At 51.1% G+C, this 25,949-nt stretch overlaps 2 protein-coding genes across 37 annotated transcripts in view; one reads left to right on the forward strand and one right to left on the reverse strand.

Moving 5' to 3' along the window:
• The window catches only part of ATP6V0A1 (ATPase H+ transporting V0 subunit a1), a 28,770-nt gene extending 19,187 nt beyond the window's left edge, over window positions 1–9,583 (reverse strand). For 5 of the 36 annotated variants that reach the window (XM_013370866.3, XM_021280964.2, XM_021280962.2 and 2 more), the window contains exons 1-6: window positions 7,829–8,099; window positions 7,602–7,680; window positions 6,508–6,605; window positions 5,839–5,967; window positions 1,770–1,873; window positions 858–984 (exon numbers count right to left, since the gene is read on the reverse strand). In XM_013370866.3, coding sequence (XP_013226320.1) covers window positions 858–984; window positions 1,770–1,873; window positions 5,839–5,967; window positions 6,508–6,605; window positions 7,602–7,680; window positions 7,829–7,945 — 654 coding nt within the window. In that variant the 5' untranslated portion in view covers window positions 7,946–8,099. Of the gene's footprint in view, window positions 1–857; window positions 985–1,769; window positions 1,874–5,838; window positions 5,968–6,507; window positions 6,606–7,601; window positions 7,681–7,828; window positions 8,571–8,692 lie in introns of those variants that run through there. The other 31 variants (XM_021280970.2, XM_065039201.1, XM_065039198.1 and 28 more) reach the window with 25 other exon arrangements.
• Window positions 9,584–11,024: 1,441 nt separating this feature from the next.
• Window positions 11,025–25,893, forward strand: CAVIN1 (caveolae associated protein 1). The gene is made up of 2 exons (XM_005513588.4): window positions 11,025–11,715; window positions 23,430–25,893. The coding sequence occupies exons 1-2, from the start codon at window positions 11,296–11,298 to the stop codon at window positions 24,105–24,107; spliced, it is 1,098 nt and encodes a 365-aa protein (XP_005513645.1). The 5' UTR covers window positions 11,025–11,295; the 3' UTR covers window positions 24,108–25,893.
• Window positions 25,894–25,949: the final 56 nt, after the last annotated feature.

Below are 25,949 nucleotides of genomic sequence, written 5' to 3' on the forward strand. Positions count from 1 at the left end.
CAAGAAGCTAAACAAGTGAATGAACAGAAGACAAAGCGGAGTTTAACAACTTTAATTCTCCAGAGAGGCCATCGGCACATTCCTTGTCCAGCTGTTTTCATGCCGGGAGCCAGGTCCCCTTTCCTGCGTTTGTTGACAAGTTATTGTTCTACCTTACTGAGGAAATTTTAACATAATGTTTCAAGAATAATTACACTAGGTGTAACCTTAACTTAAGGAAGTGTTGCACAATAAGAACAAAGTCTCTCCTAGTAGACATAGTTCTACAGGTCAACTACCAGCAGTTGGTGGGACTAGAAACAAAGAGGCAGTTAATGAGTTTAAACTCTTCTGCGTTTGTTCCAGTGCAGCCAACACGCAGACTTTACTTTTACTGGTTATGAGTTCCCAAAGTTCGGGCACTGATCTGAGCAAAGAGGACACTGAATGTAAAACAACAGGCCCCGTCACAACACTGACTATTTTTATCTGTAATAAAGGCAATTCTCAGGTGGATGTTTAGCAAGTTTGCAGTAAATGAGCTTCAGATGTGATACACTGCTCACACCCAAAGCCTCTTTCAAGGAAGATCACAACTTGCACTTGTAATTTATGCCAGAGAAGCAACTACGCCCTCCTGCAGTCCAAATTTGGAGCTGTTTTTCCCCCTTTCAACAGCATTCATTATCCCTCCTGCTGTTTTGTTCTAATAAAACAGGAAAACATTTGCCACTAAAGCCTCGGAGGCTGCAAGGATGCTCTGCGAAGGGATGCAATGCAAACTGCATGGAGCATATTGAGACAGAGGCTTAGATCTATAAGCAAAATTGTTTTACGCATCTGAGAGTTTTGCTGCTGTAAACAACAGTTCCTCTTACCGTCACAGGATCCTCCAGGGGGTTTTCAATCTCTGCCTGACGCAGGAACACGTTCCCCCGGCACACTCGCCACAGCATGCGCTCGAACATCGGGATGCGCTCACGGTTGATCACGCCGGCCACAAACCTGTCGAGGGGACACAATGTCAGTTCTGCACCTCCGAGAACACACGGCTTAACACCCAAACCACCCGTGGCAGCTGGAGTTTAGCATCAGATCTTGGCTTAAAATCAGTTCTTCAAGCAAAATGGAAGCTCCTCTAAACACCCAGAGATGAAAACACAACAAACACAACTTCACCAGAGCACAAACTTTGCCTTTCACAGCATGAAATCGTCTATGAAAAAACACCAAACCCACAAACCTCTGGTTAAAGGAGAAAGAAACGCATTTAGACATACAGTTTCTATGCCTGCCAGTCTTCATTTCAATAGGTTCCTGGTAGGTTACATGGCAAGGATTAGAGCAGTCACGGCTGCCACTGACCGTGTGCTTCAGAAGAGCTCACTGCTTCAAACCCCTACGTCCAGATAAAGAATTACACACACACACAGACAGCCTGGAAGCAGTTAATAAAGAGGATATAGAGCTACAAGGATTTTTCAGAGTATTCGTCACTAGTTTCAAAGCTGTGAGAGCTCAGAATGTCCGCAGGAGCAACCAGGGCAGATTGACAAGGAGCAAACTAGTAAAATCTGATTGTGCGGAGAGAAACGTGCCAAGCGCAACTATGTCCCAGGAAATGTAGGTACCCAGGACAAAACCAGAGCCCAACAGCTGGTTTTAGGATGAGCCTTAGCGGGCCAGTCTGGAAGGTTCCGCGACTGCGCTCAAATTGGGGCAGATTCCGCAGGCTGAACGAGGTGGCCACTCTAAATCCAGACAAATAAAGCACAAATGACTGCAGTTACCCGAGTCGCAGCGGGGCGCCTCTTCCCATCTCGCTTGGTTCCAGGAGTGAAGAGGACTCCTCCAACAGGTCTGGATCCGCCATCTGCTGATGATGCAATTCAGCCTGAATTCACAAATCAATTAATATCTAATGAAACTAGTTAGTGGCATGCAGGGGATGAGGAACCAGGAGATAGTTTGGGGAGACAAAAAAAGGAAGAAAGAAAAACAAAAGAACGAATATAAGACAGGAGAAAGGAGAACTAGATGATAGAAAAGACAGCAAGAATCACACAAGGAAGGAGAAAAACAAGAGGAATATGGAATGGCTCAGCAAAGCTTCCATACAAGAAGCGTTGCTGCGGCAGAACAACGGGGCTGTGGGGTATAAAAGTCTGAAGAAAAGCAGAATTAAAAAAAAAATATCAAGTTTTAAATACAAGAGATGTTCCCAAGAACCACGGCACAAAGCAGAGTGACACACCTCACCCTCATCCTTCCCTCGACCTTTAAACGGGGAAAAAGCCAAAGTAGACGCCGATTCCCTCTTGCGCTACTTGTGCGTTTTCTGAGCATTCGAGATGCGAGAAGCCTCCGGCAGCCTCCGGTGCAAAGGGAACACCTCGCTCCTTCGGGATTACCTGACGACAGCCAGCGCTCCATCGATTCCAGGTGACTCGCCACACCAGCGCAGACACAGGGGCAGAGTCAGCAACAAACCCTGGACGTACCGGCTGGTAATCTCCTGTACTGGCTTTACAAAGCTCTCCTTCCAGGACAAACACATGGCACTTCCAGCTTAGAAACAAGGCTTGTTTTTTTTAAATTAAACCTATTCATTCTTCAAGATACTGATGCTTATTCACCACATGTATTATTGCCAGACACACAGGTTGTTTTGCTTAAGGAAATCTGATGCTGCTCCTCCTTTTTGGCTACCCAGGCATTACAAGAGGACACAGATTTATATTGTCCTTTAACTAATTTGCAGGCTCAAATTCTTGGCAATACAGCTTGTAAGTGTCAGCAGTTCAAGGCAGGGAGGATGCTCAAGTCACAAACTGCGAGTGACTCACTTGTTATAAGATTTAACAGAAATCCAGAATCGAGAGGCTATGTGGAAATGAAAGAGCTATCCAGCCACAATGCAGAAAAACAAGACTCTAGGAAAGACTCTGAATAAGAGTTTTCAGCAGCAGTGAGTGAAATATGAGATATTGTGAAGTATTTCTTACTACACCAGGTCATTCGGGATTGGAAAACCCAAGGGTTTGCTTGCCAGCAATTAGAATGCAGATCTTTCATTATTAAACATTTTCAAATTGCTCATTTTTCACCCAGATCAGCACCTTCAATCTCGAGGCCTGAAAAAAGGTTCATTTTCCCTACTGTTGATGACAGTTCTGCCCTGGAACGGCTCTGGATGGCCGCACCGAACGCCATACAACTCAAACCCCTTCCAGTTTACCAAGAGAACACAAATCAATTTTCACAAGAACTGAATGGGATTCATCCCACCATCTACCTTATCAACCCAGAGCCCAGACAGAAACGACAGACGCAAAACAAACAGAAGAAAGCGGATGGTGAGAAGAGTCAGAGGAAGGAGAGGCGGGGACTGCATGCCATTAACCATTACTTTTCCAGTCTTCTTTTGCGCTCACACTCTAGGCAAAACTTTCAGAGCAATCTCTCCAGCTCATACCGTTCTTCATAAGCAAAGACAAGAAGACTGAGAAAAGGAGCATAATCATCAAAATGGTGCATTGAAACAAGAAATGGCTACTCGGACTAGAATGGTCAGAACAAGAACAAATGAAAGAATTTTGCCGTCCTCCCTCCCCCAGCGCAGAAACTCCCGAGAGCAAATGCCGAGCCTGAAGAATTTTGGAGAGTGAAGCCATTTCTTGTGCAATTTATTACTATGAATAACACAATCTTAACCACGGGTTATTGAAGTCTTCAAGTGTTGAAGGTACAGGGCAAATGACAGCATGAAGAAATGAAGTGTTCCCCACTTTGGGATAATCACAGCCTGTGCAGGGATCAAAAGTCCTGGACTAGTTGGGATGTTTGCTGTGTGAACTGCCAATGGGACCTGGGGTGGGTTAGAAGGGGGTGGTCAGTAGGTCAGAGAGGTTCTCCTGCCCCTCTGCTCTGCCCTGGGGAGACCACACCTGGAATATTGTGTCCAGCTGTGGCCCCTCAGTTCCAGCAGGACAGGGAACTGCTGGAGAGAGTCCAGCGCAGCCACCAAGATGCTGGAGGGAGTGGAGCATCTCCCGTGTGAGGAAAGGCTGAGGGAGCTGGGGCTCTGGAGCTGGACAAGAGGACACTGAGGGGGGACTCATTCATGTTCACAGATATCTAAAGGGTGAGTGTCAGGAGGATGGAGCCAGGCTCTTCTGGGTGACAACCAGTGATAGGACAAATGGCAATAGGTTCAAACTGGAACACGGGAGGTTCCACTTAAATTTGAGAAGTAACTTCTTCATGGTGAGGGTGGCAGAGCCTGGCCCAGGCTGCCCAGGGGGTTGTGGAGTCTCCTTCTGTGCAGACATTCCAACCCGCCTGGACACCTTCCTGTGTAACCTCATCTGGGTGTTCCTGCTCCATGGGGGATTGCACTGGATGAGCTTTCCAGGTCACTTCAACCCCTGATATTCAGTGAACTGAAACAATTTTAAATTCTCAACACTTATGTCTTACTGGACTTCACACAGGAGCTGTCCAGTTTGCTTTTACATACAGCAGGACATTTTATTTGTTGTATTTTATTGTTACTGTTACCAAACAGGAGCAGGAACAAATCTAAACTTTCTGTGGTGGTTCTTTCAAGCCTGACGTGAGTTCTTTTCTGTGGGTGACCTGACACGGACTGTTTAGAAAATTGATTTTCATCTTTAAATTTAGCATGTAAATTTAAAATTTACTTGAAGAGAAGCAGAGAGGATGGTCATTAATTTTAAAAGTGCACAACTTGAGGTGCCCCAGGTTTTACTCAACACTCAGAACAGGCGGGCAGTGGCACCTTAACGCAGCTGAGTAATAGATTATCAGGTTAACACTGTTTGTCCACGGAATAAGTGAACATTCAACACTCGAAGACGACTTTTTTTTGTATTGAAACCAACCCTATGACCCATCAACCCATCCCACAAGCAGCAGTGTCTATGTCACGAGTAACTACGACTCGTGTTGGCACGGGAACAACCGTAACGCCTGAACCGTGCCAAAAAAAACACAACCAAACCATTGGATAAAGCGTCTGAAGTCTGCAGGAGCCCAGCTCTGCTTGATCGCAGCCTCTCTAAAGGCCAGAAGTTGTATTGGTTGAGAACTCTTTGATCAAACCCTTGGATTAGAGGAAACAGGACATGTACTCAGCAAAAACACACAGGAGCTCTTTGAGAAAACTCAAAGATCCCGAAGCTTTACAACAAAGGGTTGTGTCTTCTCCCACGCAGACTTTCTGTATCATGAACAACATCAGAGCTCTGCGTAGGTCCAGTGAAAGAGCTGCCGGTTGCTGGCCAAGACGCTATTTGCCAAAATGCTGAAGATTTTAAACGCAGATTTGGCTCCAGAACTCACCCCTGAAGAAATCAGGGTTTGATCAAAGGCTCAAATAAATAATTAATCTATTACTTCAACAGACTTTGGCTTGTGACCCTAACGAGTAACACCCACATAACATCTTCAGCTGGATCGTGAGTCCTCCGTGTGAGGCATTTTTATCTGCACATGTACCAAAGAAACTCTTACCCGCTGATGCAAATGCTCGCCGTAGCACCAAATTTTTGTCTCTTCATGTGCTTTAAAAACTACTAATATCTTAATTATCTTATGCAGTTCTGAGAAAAAAACATCGCTTCACTAAAACAAACCCAAACCAACATCAGAAAAGGTAAATCATGTGTGCTGCATGAAAAATGGAAAATCCTTTGAGAAGCTTTCTTTAAAAAAAAAAAGCATACAAATGACCCCGTTGTCCCAATGAGCAACTCAAAATATATTTGAGAATAGAAGTGGTAATTTGTAGGAGAAGAACCAGCTCCCCAAGTGTTAACCCGCCCCCGGTATTCTGACCTCATCGAAAAACTGCTGAGTTTTACGCAGTATAAATTTTAATTCCGTCAGCTCCAAGAAGTTTCTCTTCAGAGCTTCCTGGTTCGTGTTGATTTCCTTCAGCTCATTTTCAATTTTCTCAAAGTTTGCCTGGAAGATGGGAAAAGGAGAAGGAAAAAGGACTTAAAGCAATTCCATAAGCAGGTGCTAAGTCTATTAAAACAGGAATGTAGGCAAGATGCTGCACGTTGTCACACCATTTGCATACAATTTCTGCTACAGTAAACAGATCTGGATTTGTTACATTCTCTTCAGGCACCGTGAAACTTTTCCCCCTCAGCCAGTCTTTTATAGAGTGGATATATACAATGTTCTTCAAATCATTAAAACCCTTATAAACTTTAGGATAGACCCATCGTAAACCAGGCAGTTCCAACAGGTTTTAACTCATTTAAATGGGTGACATTCCTCTTAAATACTTTCACTTCTAGCTGTATTTGGATAAATGTACAAGTCAAACAATGGTCGTGAATGAAAACCAAACTGGTAGAGCTGCAGTCCAAGTGACAGCTGGGGACTACGGTTAAGGCACATTTGCCACTAAATTCAATGGGTATCAACCAACGGAGCTAATTTCCCCTATTTTCATCTAGAGTCAAATACTACTTGAGCCTTAACACACAGCATTACCTCCAAGTCAATCATGTCACGTGGGAAAGGCACCTCTGGGTTTTCACCGGTGTCCGTGATAGGAATATTTGCCTTTTTAATCTCCTTCTCCACAAACCCTGAAGAGACAACGCTGTTAATATTAACTAAAAGGACAGTTCAGTGTTAAACTGTCACCGTAACCTCCACCCAGCCCGATCAGCAGCTGTGAATTCTTTCACCTCCCCTTCCAGGATCCTCTTTTTTGGTTAAAGCTCTTCTGAGCAGGAAGTGAATCCCTGGAGGGGATTCTCATGACACAGAGGGCAGCACTCACCACTCTCACCACCAGCACTTTGTGTTCTAATCCTGCCCTGCTGAATCACAGGGCGGTTTGGGTTGGAGGGATCTCTGTAGATCCCCAGCCCAGCCCTGCTCACGCAGGGTCACAGAGCAGATCACACAGGATCCCAGGGGTTTGAATGTCTCAGAGAAGGAGACTCCACACCTGCAGGTGCCCAAGTTGTGCAGAGACACACCAAGACCTTCCCGCAGCAGCCTGAAAATCCCCCAGGCTGGGGCTGACCATCCCAGCACTGGCACCCGCTATGGAGGATCAGTCTGACTAGTGGATTATATCTACACGTGTGGGCATAAGAAAAGCCGTTTTGCAAGGATATTTCACAGAATCCCAGGGTGGTTTGGGTTGCAGGAACCCCTGTAGATCCCCAGCCCTGCTCACGCAGGGTCACAGAGCAGATCACACAGGATCCCAGGGGTTTGAATGTCTCAGAGCAGGAGACTCCACACCCGCTCTGGGCAGCCTGGGCCAGGCTCTGGCACCGCAAAGGGAAGAAGTTTCTCCTCGTGTGCAGATGGAGCCTCCTGTGTTTCAGTCTGTGCCCGTTGCCCCTCACCCTGGCGTTGGGCACCACTGAGTCTGGTCCATCTGACACCCACCCTGAGATATTGATCCCATTGAGCAGATCCCTCTCAGCTTCTCTTGTCCAGCTCCTCATATTCAGGTGGAACCTCCTGTGTTCCAATTCGCGCCCATCGCAGGTTTAACCCACATTGATTTTTTTCCCTAAAATCTACAGAGCTGGAGCCATCTCAAGACTTAGAGAGAAACATACTCAGCTTTCGGTCCATCTCCTCGCACCTCCTCACTTCGTTAACGAATTTTCGCTGGAACACGTTCACGTCCGGGTTCAGCTGCAGAAAAACACGTTTCCTCAGCGACACCCCCGGCACCGGCCCGGGTGTCACCGGCACCCCCTGGGCCTTCTCCCCGGCGACACCGCACAGCCCCGGCGGGGCCGCGGCCGGTACCGGGGGGTGGGTTCGCTCGGCGGGCACTCACGTCTCGGAACTGGACCTTCCCCAGCTCGCCCAGCTCGCTGACACAGCAGTACGCGGCCTCGGACTGCAGGAACAGCTGGGCCAGGGTCATCTCCTCGCTGCGGAACAGCTCCCCCATGGCGGCGGCGACAAACTCTGAGGAGAAGGAGCGTTCGGAGCGTTCAATGCGGCCGCGGCCCCGCCGCCGCCCCCCGGCCCCGCCGCTACCTGCCGCAGCCCCCGCCGAGCCCGCAGTGCAGCGGCCGCCGCCAGCTGACCCGCTGCGGCTTCCGTCCGTGACGTCACCGCCAACGTCTCCTAGCGACGGGCCCTGCACCGGAAGTGACGGTGGCGGGGCGGAATGGGGCGGGTGCTGTCACCGGGTGCTGTCACCGGGTGCTGTCACCGGATCCTGTCACCGGGTCCTGTCAGCGGCCCCGCGCCGTTCCCGCTCCTCCCGAGGGGCTGGTGACGTCATTGGTTACGTCACTGGCAGCATGGCCGAGGCGCGAAGGCGCGGCCCGTTCTCACCGGCAGAGCCCGGGCCTGGCTCCGTGAGGTGGCCGCGGGGAGCGCAGGTACGGGCCTGGGGATGGTGGGGACAACCCCCGAGGTTGTAAGAGCACGGAAAGCTGCACTCACACGGCACATTTCCTCCCCCTGGACTTGTCCCCAGGTCCTTGGAAAACAAAGAGGATCATTTTATGTCTCTGTCCAGTCCATGTCCCCCGGACTTGAGCTACAGGCAAAGGGACAAATTGTGTCAGCCGCACTTGAGGAATCTAACAGTCTGTCTGCTGCAAGCCACGGCTATTTCATCTATTTCATATTTCTAACAGGCCCTAAGGATCATGCTAATTAGGAAGTTAATGAATTGAGATGTTACCTATCGTCACAGGAGCATCCACGGGCTGTCGGGGGAGCAGATGTTGCACATCGTCATCATTTGTTGTCCGACAGTTTTTCTTCAAAGCTGAAATATGCTCTTTTGTTCTTTGGACCGTCCCACAGAAAATATTCAGTAGTGCTGCTGCAAAACCGCTGGGATATTGGAATGATCAGTCGTATCTCAGGCATAGCGCAAGCGTGAAAGAGCCAAAGATCAAACCGTTATCTACCATGTGCCAAGAGCAGCAAGAAATGGTTGGTGCTAGAAGTGGCTGAGATCTCGGCGTCCTGTGTGCAGTAGGGGTGGAGGCGCCAGAGCGGAGCTGCAGTTTGCCACCTATTGGCTTGTCCGGGGATGTCCCCACGGCAGAAAATGCCTGAAATGGAGTTAGTCCTAACCTAGAAAATTACTCATCGCCTTTTAGCGATTGCTGCGTGCACAACAAGCACCGAGCGTGGCCCTTCCTCTCTTCGACTCACTATCAAGAACAAATATAAATTCCTCTTCTGTTGTTTTATCTGATTCTATGTAGATTCACCTCCTCAGCCTGATTTTTTTGAGTTATTCTGGAATAGGGAAACACAGGCACAGGGATTGCATTGAAGTCACACATGGAATAGATGGCAGACCTAGAAAGAGTCCTGTTCTGTACCCAAAACTTCACAGCAGATGTTTGGGGAAAACCCACTTTGAAGCAGATATTCCCAGTGAGAAACAACTGCAGGGCCTCGACGTATCTGGCTGGAGGGAGGATATTTTGTCATGGCACTGACTCATCAGCAGCAAACACTGGAAATAAATCCGCAGGAAAAAAGGTCCCTCCAGGAAAAAACAGGCTATAGAAAAGCAACCTATTTTTAATACATGACATAATACCTATTGTGGAGGCTGCACAGCGCAATTTACTGATGCACAGTGAACCCAAATCTAGATCAGTGGTGCAGTAAAAAGCAAACTGTCACATGGTGGAGAGCACAGGGGCACGGAAAGTGCTGACTGTCGAGAGCATTCATCAGTAAATGACGTTCCTGTACATCTGTGGGTGCGTCGTGGGTTTCCCAGCTTGTAGCTTGGGATTAAGCGTTTCTTCCAGTGCTGTCCTGAGGGAGGCTGTGAGCATGGAGAACCTGAGTGTTGTGCAGCTTTTGTTTAATTTGCTGGCTGGTGGCGCATTGCAAGGGTGGGCTCAACCCTGGAGACGTGCTGAGTGTGAATTGCTTGTTGTCAAGACCACAGGAGAATCATAGAATCATTTTGGTTGGAAAAGCCCCTCAAGATCATCAAGTCTAAGCATTCCCCCACCCCTGTCCCTGCCCCATGTCCTGAGAACCTCATGTCCGTCTGTCCAGCCCTCCAGGGCTGGTGACTCCAGCACTGCCCTGGGCAGCCTGTTCCAATGCCCCACAGCCCTTTGGGGAAGAAATTGTTCCCACATCCAACCTCAACCTCCCCTGGCGCAACTTGAGGCCGTTTCCTCTGCTCCTGGCGCTTGTTCCTGGGGAGCAGAGCCCGACCCCCCTGGCTCCAAGCTCCTTTCAGGCAGTTGCAGAGCACGAGATGGTCTCCCCTCCTTCTCCATATTTTCCAAAGCAATACGTACTCTATTAAGTTCTGAAACAATTAGTATTATTTTACCAATAGAGCCTTTTGTAACTCAGTGTCTTTGGACATTGTGGACAAGCACAGCTTTGCATGGCATATGCTGAAGCGTGTCCTGCATTTGAAAGTCTGGTGATGAGATGTCGATGGATGAGGATTGCAGAGCTGAGGGAGCGGCTTTGAGGTGAGAGTGGCCAGCTGCTTCACTTTGGGAGTGAATTATAGCTCTTCTTTCTGTGTTAAACCTGCATAAAGACATGGTACACCCTGTATATATTGTGTATATATCATGTTGTGTATATTCACACACATGGGAGCGTGTATTTTTATGATCCAGAAGTTACGTGCCATAACTACTCAACCCAAACTGTAGCCTTTAGTTAAAGTATTGAAAATCAGGTTCTCATAGTCTTGAAAAAGCTCACTGCTGGTAAAAGATGTGAATTACCCAGCTGAACTTTAATGTGCGGTTGTTTAAACCAGCCTTCCTCTAATCCATACAGCCGTGCCCAGATGGGATTGCTTTTTTCCCAGCAGCTTCCCGAGCCGTCTGCTCAAGGTTTTTGTTTTTTCCTCTCATTACTTATAGCACCTTCAGACTTCTGCTAAAGAAGAGGCGGTTGTAGTTCCAGAGCTTCGCATTCCTCGCTGAGCTGTGCCTGTGTTTGCTTGCAAAGCCATCGCCTCCTCTCCAACTATTTTAATCATTTCAGCAAGGGTGGGTCATCAGGCATTTGGCAGCGGGCTCCTTTTCTATAGCTGAGGTGGAGTCAGCCAATGACCTGCAAGCCTGGAAAATTTTGCAGGGCAGTTTCGCTGGCCGGCTTTGCAGAGCTGTGCCATTTGAATTTCAGCACAGACATCCGCACACTGTGCTCTCCCATTCCTGGCGTGTCTCCCAGCGCAGAGTTTAGCTGAGGCTCGGGTTCAGTTTTCCCTCCTCTCTCTCTCTCTGCAGTGACAGCTTCTCCAGCTCCGCTCACCAGCACTCCCGGGTGATCATGGAGGATACCACTTTGCAAATTATCGAACCACCGACCGCTTCTGAGGCCTCGGAGGAGCAAACGCCTGAAGAACCCATCAAATCAGACCAGATCAATGGGGTGATGGTGCTGACCCTTCTGGACAAGATCATCGGAGCAGTGGATCAGATCCAGCTGACCCAAACGCAGCTGGAGGAGAGACAGCAAGAGATGGATAGCGCCGTGACCAGCATCCAGGGAGAGTTAACCAAGCTGACAAAGGCACACACCACCACCAGCAACACCGTCAACAAGATGCTGGAAAAAGTGCGCAAGGTGAGCGTCAACGTGAAAACCGTCCGGCAGAACCTGGAGAAGCAAGCTGGGCAGATAAAGAAGCTGGAGGCCAACGAAGCGGAGCTGCTGAAACGCAGAAACTTCAAAGTCATGATCTACCAGGTAAGGAGCTTTTTCACGACTTCTTTATGTCCTGTGGGCGGGTTTTTTCTTTGCCAAGGGTTCTGTCACTCCGCATGGCTGGTTGTTCTCCCAAACTCCCCTGACTGACTGGTGGTCCAAATTGAGGCGGGTCCGAAGTAGCTCCCTCATTCGTGATTTAACACTGTCTGTGTGTTCTAAGGCAAAGTTTGATAGGGTTGCTGTATTTAACAGGAATTTAGCAAGATTAATAATAGTGAAAATAGTCTTAAGCACTCATTGTGATGGACCAGAAGTATCAAAATAACCCGATTTTGCTGCTTAACTAAAAAAAGAACAGGAATGCACTGGGTTCTGGAAGGGAGTATTTATAAATCCGCCTGCCAACGTTTTTTCTACCGAGAGGCAACATGTGTATTGCTACGTGGAGAGCGATAATATTTCAGATTCGTGACATGCGTCTGATAACAACAAGCGAGAGTAGCCCCGGCAGCGGGGTTAACCTCACCCACCGGGACAGGCGGAGGAATCGCAGCGCGGCCCCTTGAGCTCCTCAGTACCCAGGTCTGCCTTTCCCGTTCTGCTTGTACAGATTTCCAGGGCCTTGTTTTTTTCCTGCAACCTGCGAGTCTTGAATATTCTAGTTGTCTGGTTTTAATAACAGCTTTGGAGTGCTTGATGTTCGACCCCTGCGCTAAGTGTTGGATTTTTCCTTTGATACTAAACAAGAAGAAAGAGAGGAATATGTTTCTATCAGTTTTCCTGTCTCGAGTTAGTCGTAGCCAGGGAAGAAAAGTGAGTGAAATAGTTAATGATTCAGTTAGAAGCCTCTGGGTTAATAATAGACAGCGTCGGGGACAAATAGAGAAGCATCCAGTGCTGATCACAGGAAGAGAGAGGAAAAAACCAGAGGAAAAAAAGGGAAAATGCCTCTTACTAGAGGGTTTAAAGAGAGGGCTGCTCATAATAGGCTCAGGAATCTAACACGTACGGGGGCCTGTGCAGCTCTGATTCAGAGCTTAAGCATTTGTAGTTTTATCATGCCCGAAAGGCTGAAATACTCAAGCCTATTCAGATCATACAGGCAACTTAAACAGCTATATGTATATATATTTATTTATTACAACCTCTTTGTATCAGGCTTTTGGGGGAGGGTGAATCTATCCATGGGAGAATAAAATAGAACTCTAAACGTACTGCAGAAGCAACAAACATTGCGAACTGAGAAGAGTGAGGGGAATTGTTTTAATACAACATTCCTTGGGGGTTACGGGAATAGGGGGGAAGCTGGTGCGCTCCCGGGGCCTTTGGGAGCATCCGGAACATCGGCACATTGTCATTTTGGGAGCTTTTCAGTTCGGTTTGCTGCTGTGTATGAATATCGGGTCGAGTTTCTCTTTGAATATGAAAACGCGATCCTGCTTCTAAAGGAAATGAGGGGCGATACTCTTGCTGGTGTAAGGACAGAGTGGGGAATCACTTGACAAGGGACTCCGGGAGGGACCAGAGGGAATCCCCTGGAACCTGCCTACGATGGAAACGGAGATTTTCCGTCGACAGAGAATGTTCCTGAACTCTAGCGACCTACGGGCTGTCTCAGAGCTGTATTAATTATTATTTCTCACATAGAAAATAGGGTGGTTTAATAGCTGTGTTATTCTGCAGGCTGCACTGCGTTAAAATGTCATCACGTAATTTTCATATTACAGAAACATGAATTGTAGGGGTTGGTGGAAGGGAAAACAATCTGTCACATAGAGGAGTCTCTTCTGTTTGTGGAGGCATTTTATCCTGAAGAATTAAACGTTTTGATGGATCTCAGAAGTAGTTCTGGAAGTTTAAATGAAGAAAAATCACTGCGGTTTCTTAACTGTGTCTATAATTTAAAAAAGAATTACGAAATAACTCTTTTCTAATTCAGCGTTTCACTTCCCAAGACCCACAACCTATTGAAGTTTACAACAGATATTTTCCTGATAATGTAATTAATTCTGTGCTGTGAGCAACATTATTACTACTGTCTAGCTCAGCCTTTAGGAAGCTGTGATTAACGTTCCAGTGCAATTGCATTTGCAGCTGCTATGAATAAAAATGCAAAGGTTTATTAGCCTTTTCTTTTGGAGAACAAGAGATAAACTCATTTTATAAGACATAAAGTATTACATAAAACCAGCGGTGGCTATTTTCAAGCAAGATACCTGAGTAAAACACCAGTCATGCTCTATGAGGGTTTAGTGATTCTGTTGTATGAAGAAAGGGAGGTCAAGATAAATCAGTCCTTTATCAGCTATAGATGTTTGGTTATTCTCTCGCCGTCGAATCCCGGGTCTCCGGCTCTTTCGGGGGGTCTATTTCAGGAGCGCAAATAAGACCTTTTGGCAGCTTGGGCGAAGAGGTCAAACCGCATGTCAGAGTTGTGTTTTGCCAGCTCTTAGGAGGAAAGGAAAATCGAGTTGTGTGCAGGGACAGCTTGAGCTGTCCAGATGAACCTGGATTATCTCACGTTTTGGGGGGAGAAATTGCAGAATGGAGAATCACTCCCACCAGGGCCGGCTAAGGACGAGGCATAAGCAGAATGTTTAGGGGCCGTTATCGCAGTCACCTATAGATGCGCGTGTGTTTTCTCTTTTGCTCGCTCTCTCAAACACGCTTTTACTCGATTTTGCCAGGAGCTGGTCTGATTTTTACCACAGTAAGAGGTTTTGTGCCAACTTAACATAGGGAATTAGAGAATATAATCTGAACAAAACAAACCAAACCTCTTCCAAACTACCGCATCTTTTTGTTTGGAAAAGGAGCCTGGCAAAGGCAGAGGTGACAGACTATTGACAAACCGCTCAGGAGGCAGAAATTCAGCACTGTAAACAGGACTTGCCTTCCTAAAAAGTCTGATGTCAAATGACGACGTGCGCTTATTAGCAGCCCATGGGAACAGAGCTGCTCAGTGCCCCCCTTGTGCCTCCCGCCTTTCAGAGAAATTAGGACACCAACAAATTTGGTTCGAGTGCTTGCTAATAAAAACAAACTCAAGCGTCTTCAGCCCAAATCTCCTGGGTTTAGGAGAGAAAAATCTGGGGCTGGTTACTACAGTTTATGATTAAATAATGGATGTGCCAGGCAAAAAAACTACCGCTCTGAAACCAGACTGTGCTGCATTCATGGGTATAACGGCACAAGTCAGCACTTAGGTAAGCACGGCCTTTTTCCTCCATTCTTACAAATGTCAAAGGCCCGGTTGCTTGTAGCCGAACAAACGCTCGCAGCGCGCGGCACACATATTGAATATTGGATTTCTAACGTGTGCCGCTCCTTTGTTTCAAGGCTCACGTGGGCGCTGAGCTCCAGGGCAGTTTGGCTCGTGACCTGCGGCGTCGTTTGGTGGAACGAGCAGCTTTAGCCGAGGTCTGTGGACGAGCTGCTCCCTGCATTGTCGGATTTGGGGGCCCCGTGGGGCTCCCCTGCTCTCCAGGTGGCTCCAGCGGCTGCTCGGAGCCTCACGAGACGTGAATCTTCTCTGCAAAAGGGCCAGGTGGTTCTGAGAGCCGAGCGGGACGCGAATCTCAGCTGCACAATGTGTAGGGTAGGTAGGGCCGGAGGAGGAAATATAAATAGCACAGCTTGGCTTTTGTGCCTCCAGTGGGCCTTATAGGGACGAGAGCAACGAGATTGTGGATTGTGGGGAGGAGGGATGAATTTCAAACCCATGCAGATTGGGCGGCCAGGCCTGAACTGGCTCATTTTTAGGTTTGTGCTCCTCCAAAGAGAAAATGAGCTGCAGGGTCTGGTGAGAAGCACGGGACGGGCAGCAGAGGACGTACAGACCCACGGGCCGCAGCCGCCGCACCCCTTCTGCACCTCCTAAAGAGCGTGTCAGCTGCCCCGAGCTAGGGCTTTGTTCCAAATTAATCATTCTGAAACACAACTTTACGAGTCTAACGAGAGCAGAGGGTTCGTGAGAGCCGGCGTGATCTGCGGGCGCAAAGAACAGCCCGCGTGGGTACCTGCTGTGGATTCCGTGGAGCTTCCCAGCTACAGGATTAAAGAATAAAGAGCAATTTTAGATAAAACGTAAATGATAGTACTGGGGGCAGGGATGGGCACTCGACACCCACGTTGTGCTTCTCCCAGAAACGCTCTGTACTTGAACTTGAGCCCCTCTCTGCATCCGGAGCATCAGGTTTTTTATTCAGTTCTCTAATGAAATACGAAAGATAATTAATCGTGAAGCCTTTGTTTAAAACCACCAAAAAATCGCAATCATACAAACTGGTAGTAATTAGGAGTAAATATTGTTTGGCTGTGATCCTTTGTTGCTGGAACACAGGGGTTTAGCCCCAAAAACTATAGAGTCTTCCCTCCTGTCCTCCTGCTTCTGGTCACAGGAGCAGCAAAACTGGAGGTGAAAAATGCCATCCCGGGGAAGGAGAGAAATATCGTTCAGCTCAGTTCCCTCAGTTCCCATCCATTGTAAGGAGCACCACGTTAACATCCTGATGTGCAGCGAATCCTTCCTGTTCTCTGCACATCACTGAATTACAAGTCTCAAGATAATAATTCACAGGAGACGGAGCCTTAAAAAAATGTCAGGATGTTAATAGCTTTCACTTCCAGGAGTTTTCTTAGTGCAGCTCATCAGTCTTTCCACTAAAAGACAGCTCTCGAGCATGGATTTCTCTGGTGCAGCCTGGAATCAGCTGCATGAATATTTCATTGTTCAGGTATTATTTATAAGCAGGACTGTTCACTTCCCTGAAATCCTTTCGGCTTTACAGTAACACACTGGGCTGTGCTCAGCCCTCTTCTGTCCCATTTGGGATAACGTTGTGCTCTTGAATCTGCAGGATCTTGTAGAACTTGCAGAGTACCTGAAGAATTGTGGGTCCAGCTGCAGGGCAAGACAAAGGCCAGAAACAAAGATGCTCAGTGAAGGAAAATCAAATATTTAGAATAAGAAGTCTCAGGATGTTTAGTCTATAGCTTTATGTCGGGATGCAAATTTCAGGTCTATCTGCAAATCATCTGTAACACAAACTCCATCCTTACTGGTTTGCTGTTCAGAAATAGCTCTGGAGTTATTAATCAGTCGAGGCAGGTTTATCCGGAGGAGCAGTTCTGAGAGCAAAGCCAGTTGTACAAACACACTGATCATAGGATCAAAACGTTTTTCTGCTGTCAGAGGGAATAAAAAGCCTTTTCACTCTGCGATCTGCTTTGTCTCCTGCAGCCCTGCCCTTCTCCTGACTCACGGGCAGGCAAAAGCACTTTTCCAAGCAGCCTCCTCCTCTCCCCGTGCCCTCCGCCCTCGCTCTTCACCACCAGCACCACGCTGCCCGTTCTCCACTGCTAATGAAGATTCACCCTCTTAGGACGTCGCTTCCAGGACACGGAGTCACTAGACACACCTGATAGAAACAAAAGTGCCAAGAAGATTGCACAATATACAAAATCACAGCGGTTAGAAGGACTTGTCAGGGAGATCCTACTTGAAAACAAACTAGTTTATCCCTTTGACATTATCCCAACCTATTTTGCTTTCCCCCTAATATTTTAGATCTTTTCCTTTGTCTCAGCAGTATTCTTTGGTGACTTCTTAATGCAGCATTGAGTTGTCTTATCTCTCAGGACTCAAGGCTCCTCTTTTCGGGACGCCTGGAAGCTGCTGGGTGTTGCCCAGCGGTGCTTTAGGGTTTGTCACCACGCTGACAAACCAGCGGAGGGAATTCTGGAATCGCTCCTGTTGCGATCTCTCCAGCTTGTGCGTTTGAATTCAGAAACACAGTGGTTTAAGATCACTATCTTTTCATAATCTTACACGTACAAGCGGACCCGGCTTTCAGCTACACCCCAGGAACCGGAGATAACTCCAGAGCAGCCGCATCAAATCGCTCTGTGAACAGGACAGTGAATCTGGCCCTATGGCAGCATTCGGGATAAACGTGCCTGAAACCATAGAAGGGATTCTGCATCTCCGGGGGCCATAAATTAGAGAAGGACACTCTTCTTGCTAATAAATCTTTGCTGACTGTCTTTTCTGTCCAATTTTGCTGTCTGGCTTCTCTTTTACTAAAACATAGCCCTGTGCCTTTTCTCTCTGCCTCTTCTCCCGCTAACCCGGATCCCTTTGTTGGCGACGTTCCTGATCAGATTCCCAGTGGGGACAGGTAAGTTTTTCCATTGTGCTTCCTTTCCGCTGGCCATTGAAACCCAGTTTTCCTCATCTTAGCCCAAGAAGATCCCGAGCGTGCGCTTTGAGGCTTCGCCAGGGACTGCCCTCTGAGCCAGCCCCGGGAACGGTTCCCTCTGCCCGCGCTGCCGAAACCAGCCGAAGACATGGGAGGAGGCAGCAGTTTAGGGCCTCAGCAAGAGAATAACCCCTGAAGATCGCTTTGAACCTCTTCTGAAAACTCTGACAGCTGCCGATTCCAGAGCGTTTGCCTCTCCGTCGGCCTCTGGCTGCGTCGGACCTGCAAGGCTGATCTTGCAGTTGGCAGAAACGCCTCCGCATGTTGACTAATCCGCTTGCTGCTCGCTGCATGCTGCTGCCCTACTTAGAACGGCTGCTGAGGAGCTGGGACTTGTCGTGCGCTCCGGCTGCCACCTGGGAGGGAGGAATTGCTGTCTGGCTTGCACGAAGGGCTTGCAGCCAGGAGCAGTTGGCTCTGCTGGCTCCGGGCAAATCCTGCTTTCTGAGCTTCAGTTTCTCCCTCTGAAGTGCAGCGCTGATAACACCTCCCTCCTGGGGCTTCTTGTGAGGTTTAGTTTGTGTTTGTGAAATAGTTTGAAGCTGTGGTTTTGAATAGGTAAAAGACAGGGTGAGAGCACAAACTGTGATACAAAACTGCAGTTTTCTCAGGTAGGCACTGCAGCACCTGTGCCCCTTGGTGCTGCTCACCAGGCTTCTGCACGCAGACTGGAGCCGGTGGTGACTTTGACTGCTGCTTATGCAACTCTTACCTCGTACTGCAGGTGCCTCTGGTAACAGCAGAGCGCCCTGTTCGCCTTCCTCTTGTTCTGTGGCTACTGGAGAACATACCCCTGCGCTTTCGGGGTCGCCCGTGGTGTGTGCGGCGCTGCCCGGTGGGAACGGCCACGTTGGTGGGTGGACGGCGCTGCACAGGGTGAAGGGAACCAGGGTCTTGGGGGAAGCTGCAGGGAAAACTTCTCCTGTTCAAGGAGAGTGACTAGATTATTTTAAAAAGACTTTTTTTGATATAGCGAGAGATTTTGGTAGCAATTATAACCTCCATGGACAAAGCCAGTCCCAACAAGGCCCTGGAGAATAAAGCACAGCTCTCCTCTCCTCTGCACAGGGGATCTTCACATCCCCGAGCTCTGCCAGGCTGTGGGTGCTTAGGGCCGTGTCACTGTTGCTCAAGAATACCTGAATCCTCCTTCCCGTGACACAAATGGGGGGTCAGCCCAGAGGATCATCCTTTAAGGTCTGGCGGAGCAAAACAATTCTGTGGCAATGGGGTGCAGAACTTGTTCTTCTCTGCAGGGCCCGGTCTGACCTGGAAAGCTGTTTTCTGCCTAGGTGTTTTTAGTCCTTTCTCAGCCTTTCCCCAGGCCGGAGCTTGTTGGACGTGCCAGAGGAAGGGCTGACGGGTGCAGGGAGCTCCCGCACCCCATCACAACCGGGATCAGCCCTTTTCGGTCACAGCGGAGCCTGGGGATGGGTGCTGGTCGTGTTCTGCATGTTACAGCTGCATGTCAACCCAACTCAGCTCTCTGTGCTGCTGCGATTGTGTAAAAATAACGGAACGAAATGAGTTACAGATGTGATCAGCATGCGCGTGTGAAAAATCCTCCATTAAACCTTCAAACTGGAGATCGGAGTGACTGGGAGTTCTGGGACTTTGTTGTTTACGCGCTAAGAGCAATCCAGGAGCCCTCCTTGCATTTTGGGCAATGTTCCCCAGGTTTGCTGGTGATCCCGCGGTGCCTGAAGATCTCTCCTAGGCTGGGAATGCAGCTCAGCTTTGTGTCTCATTGGCCTTTTATATGACAGGGGAAGTGTTTACATGTGTTGTAGCAACCGGGTGGTTTGTCCCTGAGCGTCCGGGCTGCCTGCGTGACTCACTGCAGGGGAACTCGAGTCCAAAACAGCTTCAGATAAAGAACGCACTTAGCGGAGCAAGGCGAGGCAGATCTTACAGCTCGGAATTGTTTGAAGCAGGAGGAATAGGGAGTATCCCAGTGCCAGCTGGCACCCAGCTGCCTCCAGCACTGGGGATGGCACTGGGGGCCCCTCTGGGCACCCACAGGGTCTGCGGACAGACAGACGGCCAGTCCCAAAGTAAACCGTGTCCCAAGGTCTGTGCCAAAGGGACAGCACGGCTGGACACGTCAGATTGTGAAATGGGCTGGGGTGGCAGTTTGCAAACGGGTAAAAGAAAAGTAGAACTTGGATGGGAGCTCAACCGTTGCGTGAAGCGCATCAAGTAGCACTGAGACGCCGTCTGTCCTTCTGCTGGCGTAGATCTGCTTCGTGCACAGGGCAGGGAGATTTTTCTTCTGCTGGTATAAAAATCTTCTGAGAAATCGCGTTTAGCAGCTGTCTTTGTGCCAGCTGGATTCACACTGTCTTGGAGAACTTTGCGTCTGCTGACTGGGAGCCAGGGTTCGAATGCCCCAACACACAAGGATGCCAAGACCTGGGATTTTAGACTCGCCCACTTCAAGGGTCAGTGTTTTCCCAGTAAAAATAGAGTAGTTGGAATGCCTGGTGTTAAAAATGTGGCTCATCTGGATGAGTCATGAGTGAAATAAAGTGCACAGAACATGGTGCCTTGCCCAGAGAGGAGATTTGTGTAGCAGCCTCTCCTAGACCTGGGATGGTTCTTGATTGTTCCAGCAAGGTCCCATTATCCCACCCACAGGCAGAAGTGGCCGTGGCCACTTCTCCACGCAGGGAGGAGGACATGGGTGGCATTTGGGTGGGGAGCGACACGCGAGGGATGCTGAGCAGCAACCTACTGCTTCCCATTAAGCGCTGCCAGAGCTGTCGGTTGTTCTCGCACCAGCTGTCCCGTGCAAGAGCCAGAGCCGCTAAACCAGCAGGAACGCAGGTGGGCTTGGAGTGGGGAGCGCAGCCCACGGCACGCGGTGCTGAGCAGCCACCAGCCGCCCTCCAGCTGGTTACGTGCGGCTCGGATCGGCCGTCGGGCTGAGGAGGAGTCAGGGCAAAAACATGCAGGAGTTATAGCAGGCGCAGGAAGGAGGGACGCGCTACCCGGGGGCCCCCGGCCGGCCCGACAGCCCTGCGGTGGGCACGTCACCCCGTCACCCTGGCCGTGTGGCAAAAGGGGCCGGGTGAAGATTGCTGAGGGTTTCCCAAGCGCAGCTGGAGAAAAGCTCTTGGAAACAGTCTCGAGGCAGGGAGGTTGGGATTGTAGTGTCCTTACTTATGGGAATAGCTTTGCTCCATCTTTGTAACGTATTTGAGCAGTGAGGGTGCTCCTGGAGCTCACGAGGGGCTGATAAGTATCTGAGTTTGCAGGATATGGCCTGTTTCCAGCCCCAGCCGTGCCAGGCGAGAGGGGGATGCCTTTGTTCTGGCTCATTGTGTTGACTCGAGGGAAGGAAGCGGCTGGAGTTCCTGATGTTCCCGGCTCGGCGGGGCAGGGTCCCCGGCGTCTCTGGGATTGCTCCAGCAGGTGTTGTTGTGGAGAACAGGATCCTGCCCTCCCTGGATGGGGATTTGTTCTGGACTGACCTGACCCTCGGGAGAGCACGTGTATTGTTTTCCCCTGGTGTGTCTAATGAAATGAAGAAAACATATGTTGGCCGCTTCACCCTAATCTCCAGAAAGTATTTGAGACCTGAGCTGTGATCCGGAGGGTGAAGAGCTTTGCCCAGCGCAGCTCTCTGCTCTGAATAAAACCTGGAATGAAACCCCTGCCTGGGCAGACTCTGTGTTTTGACCACAGACGCTGCAGCCCTTGTCCCTTCACTGAGCCTGCTGCTCTGCAGAGCCAAATTTTCCTTGTTGCTCAAGTTTCCCCAGGTGAAGCTGTGCTGGAGTCACGTATGCAATGAGCTTATCTCTGTTCTCAAGTCGTGTCAGGGAAGGAAACGCTGGGGACAACGTAGCTGGCCGAGCCAAGCACCTGTGTCTGCAGGGGGAGAGCCCTGTCCTGCCTCCGTCCGGGGACTCAGGAGGGAGCAGCAACATGACAGTGACCATGGTCACCTGGAGCAGAAATGTGACAGTGACCGCGGTCACCTGGAGCAGCAGCGTGTCGGAGCGGTGCTGGGAAAGCGCTCAGGGCACGGTGTGCGAACACTCCATCCCTTCCATCTCTGCGCGAGGGACCGGGACGTCCTCTGCCGCGGCAGCACCAGAGCAGCCTGTGGAGAAGCGGGGCTGGAGTCGGTGCGGCTCTTCAGGGCTGGGCCTCGGCGGCTGTTTTGGCGGTTTGACCATCGCGAGTGTCCTGGTTCTTGACACCTGTGTAGCTCGTTAGCTCGCGGCTGCATTGATGCAGTGGTTGCTGCCATGCAAGCGTGACACATGGAGCATGCAGCTTTGCATGGACGACACCGCAGCAAATCCACTTCCTGGGACACAGGGCAGCTCCGCTCCCGGCATCCCCAAGCTGGGGAAGGCGAGTTGCTGCCAGTTTTTGCCTGGGGTGCCCTGGGGTCTGCCCCTTGGTTTCCTGGGCAGTGCCGGGATCCTCGAGCCTCGCTGGGCAGCTCCCGTCTGTGCCGGGGCTGGGAATGGCGCCCGGCCGTCCTGCCGCCCAGGCTGTTCTCCAAACCTCAGCCCAGCAGCTCCGCTCTCCACCTGCCCCTTCCACATGCTGCCTTTTGGCCACTGCCGCCTCTCTGACACCGCTCATCTCGGCAGCTCCACGCCTCTCCCGTCCAGCTCTGTGGATTAAAAGCACTCGAGCCGTGGGCTGCAGCTGTGACGCTTCGTACAGTGATGGGCTATTTCCAGCCCGTCCTGGGAACAGAGAAGTGATTCATTGCAGCAGGGCTGCACGCTATGTGCTGCTCAGTTGAAAACCAATCCCAGTCCAGACCTGTGCCCCTCTTCTGGGCACACGCTTGTCCTCTGCCACTGGGATCAGAAACTTGGCTGACCCGGGAGAGCGGAGAAGCTGAATGAATTCACCTCCTGTCCCGAGGAGAGACAGCGTAACCTTGCAGACCCGGCTGTGCGAGTCGGGGCCGCTGTCTCCAGATACGGGCTGGGACAAATTCCCCAACTTATTCCTCAGCGGAGAAATGGGAAAAATAAAAGGGCGGTTTGGTCTATCCCAAGAGACATTCCCTTCCCACCGCCCGTGGGAAGGGAGCTGAAATGCTGGCGAGGACGGGAAGGGCTCTGGGCAGGCGCTGGGGCTGCGGGCGAGGGCTTTTCTGGGGCCAGGAGTGGGGGACGTGTGATGTTTTCCCTGGTCCTGGGGTGAAGGTGAAACCAGAGGGGGCACAGGAGGAAGGGAGAAGTCTCCAGTTCTGGTGCTTCCTGCACTGCTGGAGTCACCGGTGGATTTGGAGCCAGCCCAGAGCAAGCAGAGCTGGTACACCCGAGCTTAAATACAGCAGAGCCCTGCGCTGCTGCGTGTAGAGCAGATCCTCGTTACAGTGATCTATCAGGTGTCCTAAGGGAGGATGAGCCCAGGCCTGACGTGGCCTGGGTGTGTTTGGCTGCCGGCGCTGGCTCCCGAGGCTGGAGAGGCTGAGGGTGCGTGTGTGTCTCACTGGCTCCGCTCTGTGTCTTGCAGGATGAAGTGAAGCTCCCGTCTAAACTGAGCATCAGCAAGTCTCTGAAGGAGGGTGAGAAGCTGGAGAAGGAAGGCGAGGGCGAGGAGGCGCCTGTGGGTGAGGACCACGCAGAAGAGGACCACGTCCAGCTCTCCTCGGATGAAGAGGTGGAGATCGAAGAGATTATTGAAGAGTCACGGGCAGAGCGCATCAAAAGGAGCGGCATGAAAAGAGTGGATGACTTTAAGAAGGCATTCTCAAAGGAGAAGATGGAGAAGACTAAGCTAAAGACCAAGGAAAACCTGGAGAAGACTAAGCTAAAGACCAAGGAAAACCTGGAGAAGACCCGCCACAACTTGGAGAAGAGGATGAACAAGCTGGGCACCAAGATTGTGACTAACGAAAGGAGAGAGAAGATCAAGTCCTCTCGGGACAAGCTGAGGAAGTCTTTTACCCCTGACCACACCATCTATGCCAGGTCCAAGACAGCCGTCTACAAAGTGCCACCCTTCACTTTCCACGTCAAGAAAATAAGAGAGGGCGAGGTGGAAGTGAAAGCCACGGAGCTGGTGGAGGTTGGTGGAGAGGAGGGAGAAAACTCAGATCTGATGCGCGGGGAGAGCCCCGAGATGCACACGCTGCTGGAGATCACGGAGGAGTCCGACGCGGTACTGGTGGACAAGAGCGACAGCGAGTAGGACAGGCTGCAGCGCGGAAGGGTTGCGGACGACGGCTGAAGACGTTATCATTCACATTTCAAGATCTCTCTCTGCCCTGGTGCCCCAGGGGAAGTGTACACGATGCATCTTTACTACCCTGCAGAGCCGACGCCAATCCCCTGCCTGCTTTGGACAAGGTGTATTTTATATTTTAGTTTTAGCACACAGAAATGTTAGGAACACGGGACTGTTTTTCTTACACTGTTTAAATCACCCTTGGAGACCATTCCTGCCGCAGGCTGCGCGAGAGCGTTCCAGCACCACACCTGAAGACGGGCTTTGCGTGACGGGACCCGGCCCAGCTGGAGAGTGCTAAAGCCAAGATAACGCCTGTACACCCAGGAAGCTCAAGTGTCCTCTGTAAGCCAAGACCTGATGTCAAGAAATCTTCCTGCCAAGCAGCCCGCTGGCCCACGCCACCCCAGCTCCCTGTGCCAGGCTGTGTGACCGTCCCCGTGAGCAGATGGACCCTCAGTCCCAGAGCTGGGAGTAGAGGGGACTGTGATGCACCCAGCGTACGGGAGGGAAGAGCTGAGCGAGTCCTGCTGATGGGCAGAGCATGGGTGAAGCTGAGCTGGTTTTGTGGCACGCATCCTGAGGACTGCAGTGCTGCGGCGGTGCCTGGGACAGCTTCGCCACAAAGCCACCCTCCTGCCAGGGCTGCCCGTGTGGCATCACACAGCCGGGGCCCCCTGCTCCTTGCCGCTGCGCTGGGGATGTCCCTGTGACAGCCCCGGGGCTGCGGCAGGAGGAGCACAGGCTGCACGTTCCCCTGCTTGGGTTACAAATCCAGTGACCATGGGCGAGTCCTTGTCACGTCAGGGAGCACCGCAGGCATGGGGTGCTCAGTTTGGTCCCTCCACACCCATAGGGGTGGTGGCCGCAGGGAGCGAGGTCTGTGCTCATTGCCCAGGGAGGGAGGACATGCAGGCAGCGGTGCCGGAGCAGCCACCGCCGCCTGCGACTTGTTCCCACAGGGATACGGGATGGCTGATGCCACGTGAGGAGGCTCTTGACACCGGTCCAGTGCCGGACCTTGGGTATTTCTGAGCACCTCCCGAGGTCCCGCCGTGGCTCAGGCTCGTGCCCACGTCCTGCGCTTTCCTCCCCTTTTCCCGCTTTCTGCAGCTTCACTCCCCGACCCACAGCAGCGCTACGGCAGCAGCACCGCAGCTCGAGGAGCTGCCGCGCCCCGCTTCTCACACAGGCAGCGGCGGCGCGGCCCAGCCCGGCGGGCACAGGCAGCGGGGCAGGAGGCTGCGCTCCCCGGCTGCTTCACCCGGGAGCCGCCGTTCACCGGAGAGGCTGATCCCGGGGGCAGGCGAGGGAGACCCCGGTGCTGCTCGCTGGGCTGGGCCCTGCCCGCTGGCACGGCCGCTTGCCCCGGCCCGCGCCCCCGCAGCCGGGAGGCGGCTCTTGCTGACATAACCCAATAGATAAACTTGCTTTTCTTCCAAACAGTATTTTCCTTCTTATTGTCTAGTACATCCAGCCTGGCCCCGGGGCCCGTGACAGTGCCTGGGAAAAGCCTCCCCGGGGTGGTCCGGCCACTGGAGCCGGTGCTCCCGTGTACCGGCCAGCCTGGCGTGGACCCCAGCCCGCGGGTCGCCTCCCCCGGACCCGGTTTTCACGAAGGGCCGGGGCAGTTGGCGTCGAGGGCACGAAGCCCCAGGGCCCGGCCGGGCACAGTGCGGGGTGAGCGTGGACGAGCCCCCGGCTGCGTCCCGGCGAGCAGCACAACTAATAAAGTCTCTTTTCTAAACCACCAGCGTGGAGCCTGTTCATGGCGGCGGGGACCGGGGCGGGGAGACACCCCCGGGC

This window comes from Columba livia, chromosome 23 (assembly GCF_036013475.1).
Source record: "Columba livia isolate bColLiv1 breed racing homer chromosome 23, bColLiv1.pat.W.v2, whole genome shotgun sequence".
In the NCBI taxonomy this organism is placed as follows: domain Eukaryota; kingdom Metazoa; phylum Chordata; class Aves; order Columbiformes; family Columbidae; genus Columba; species Columba livia.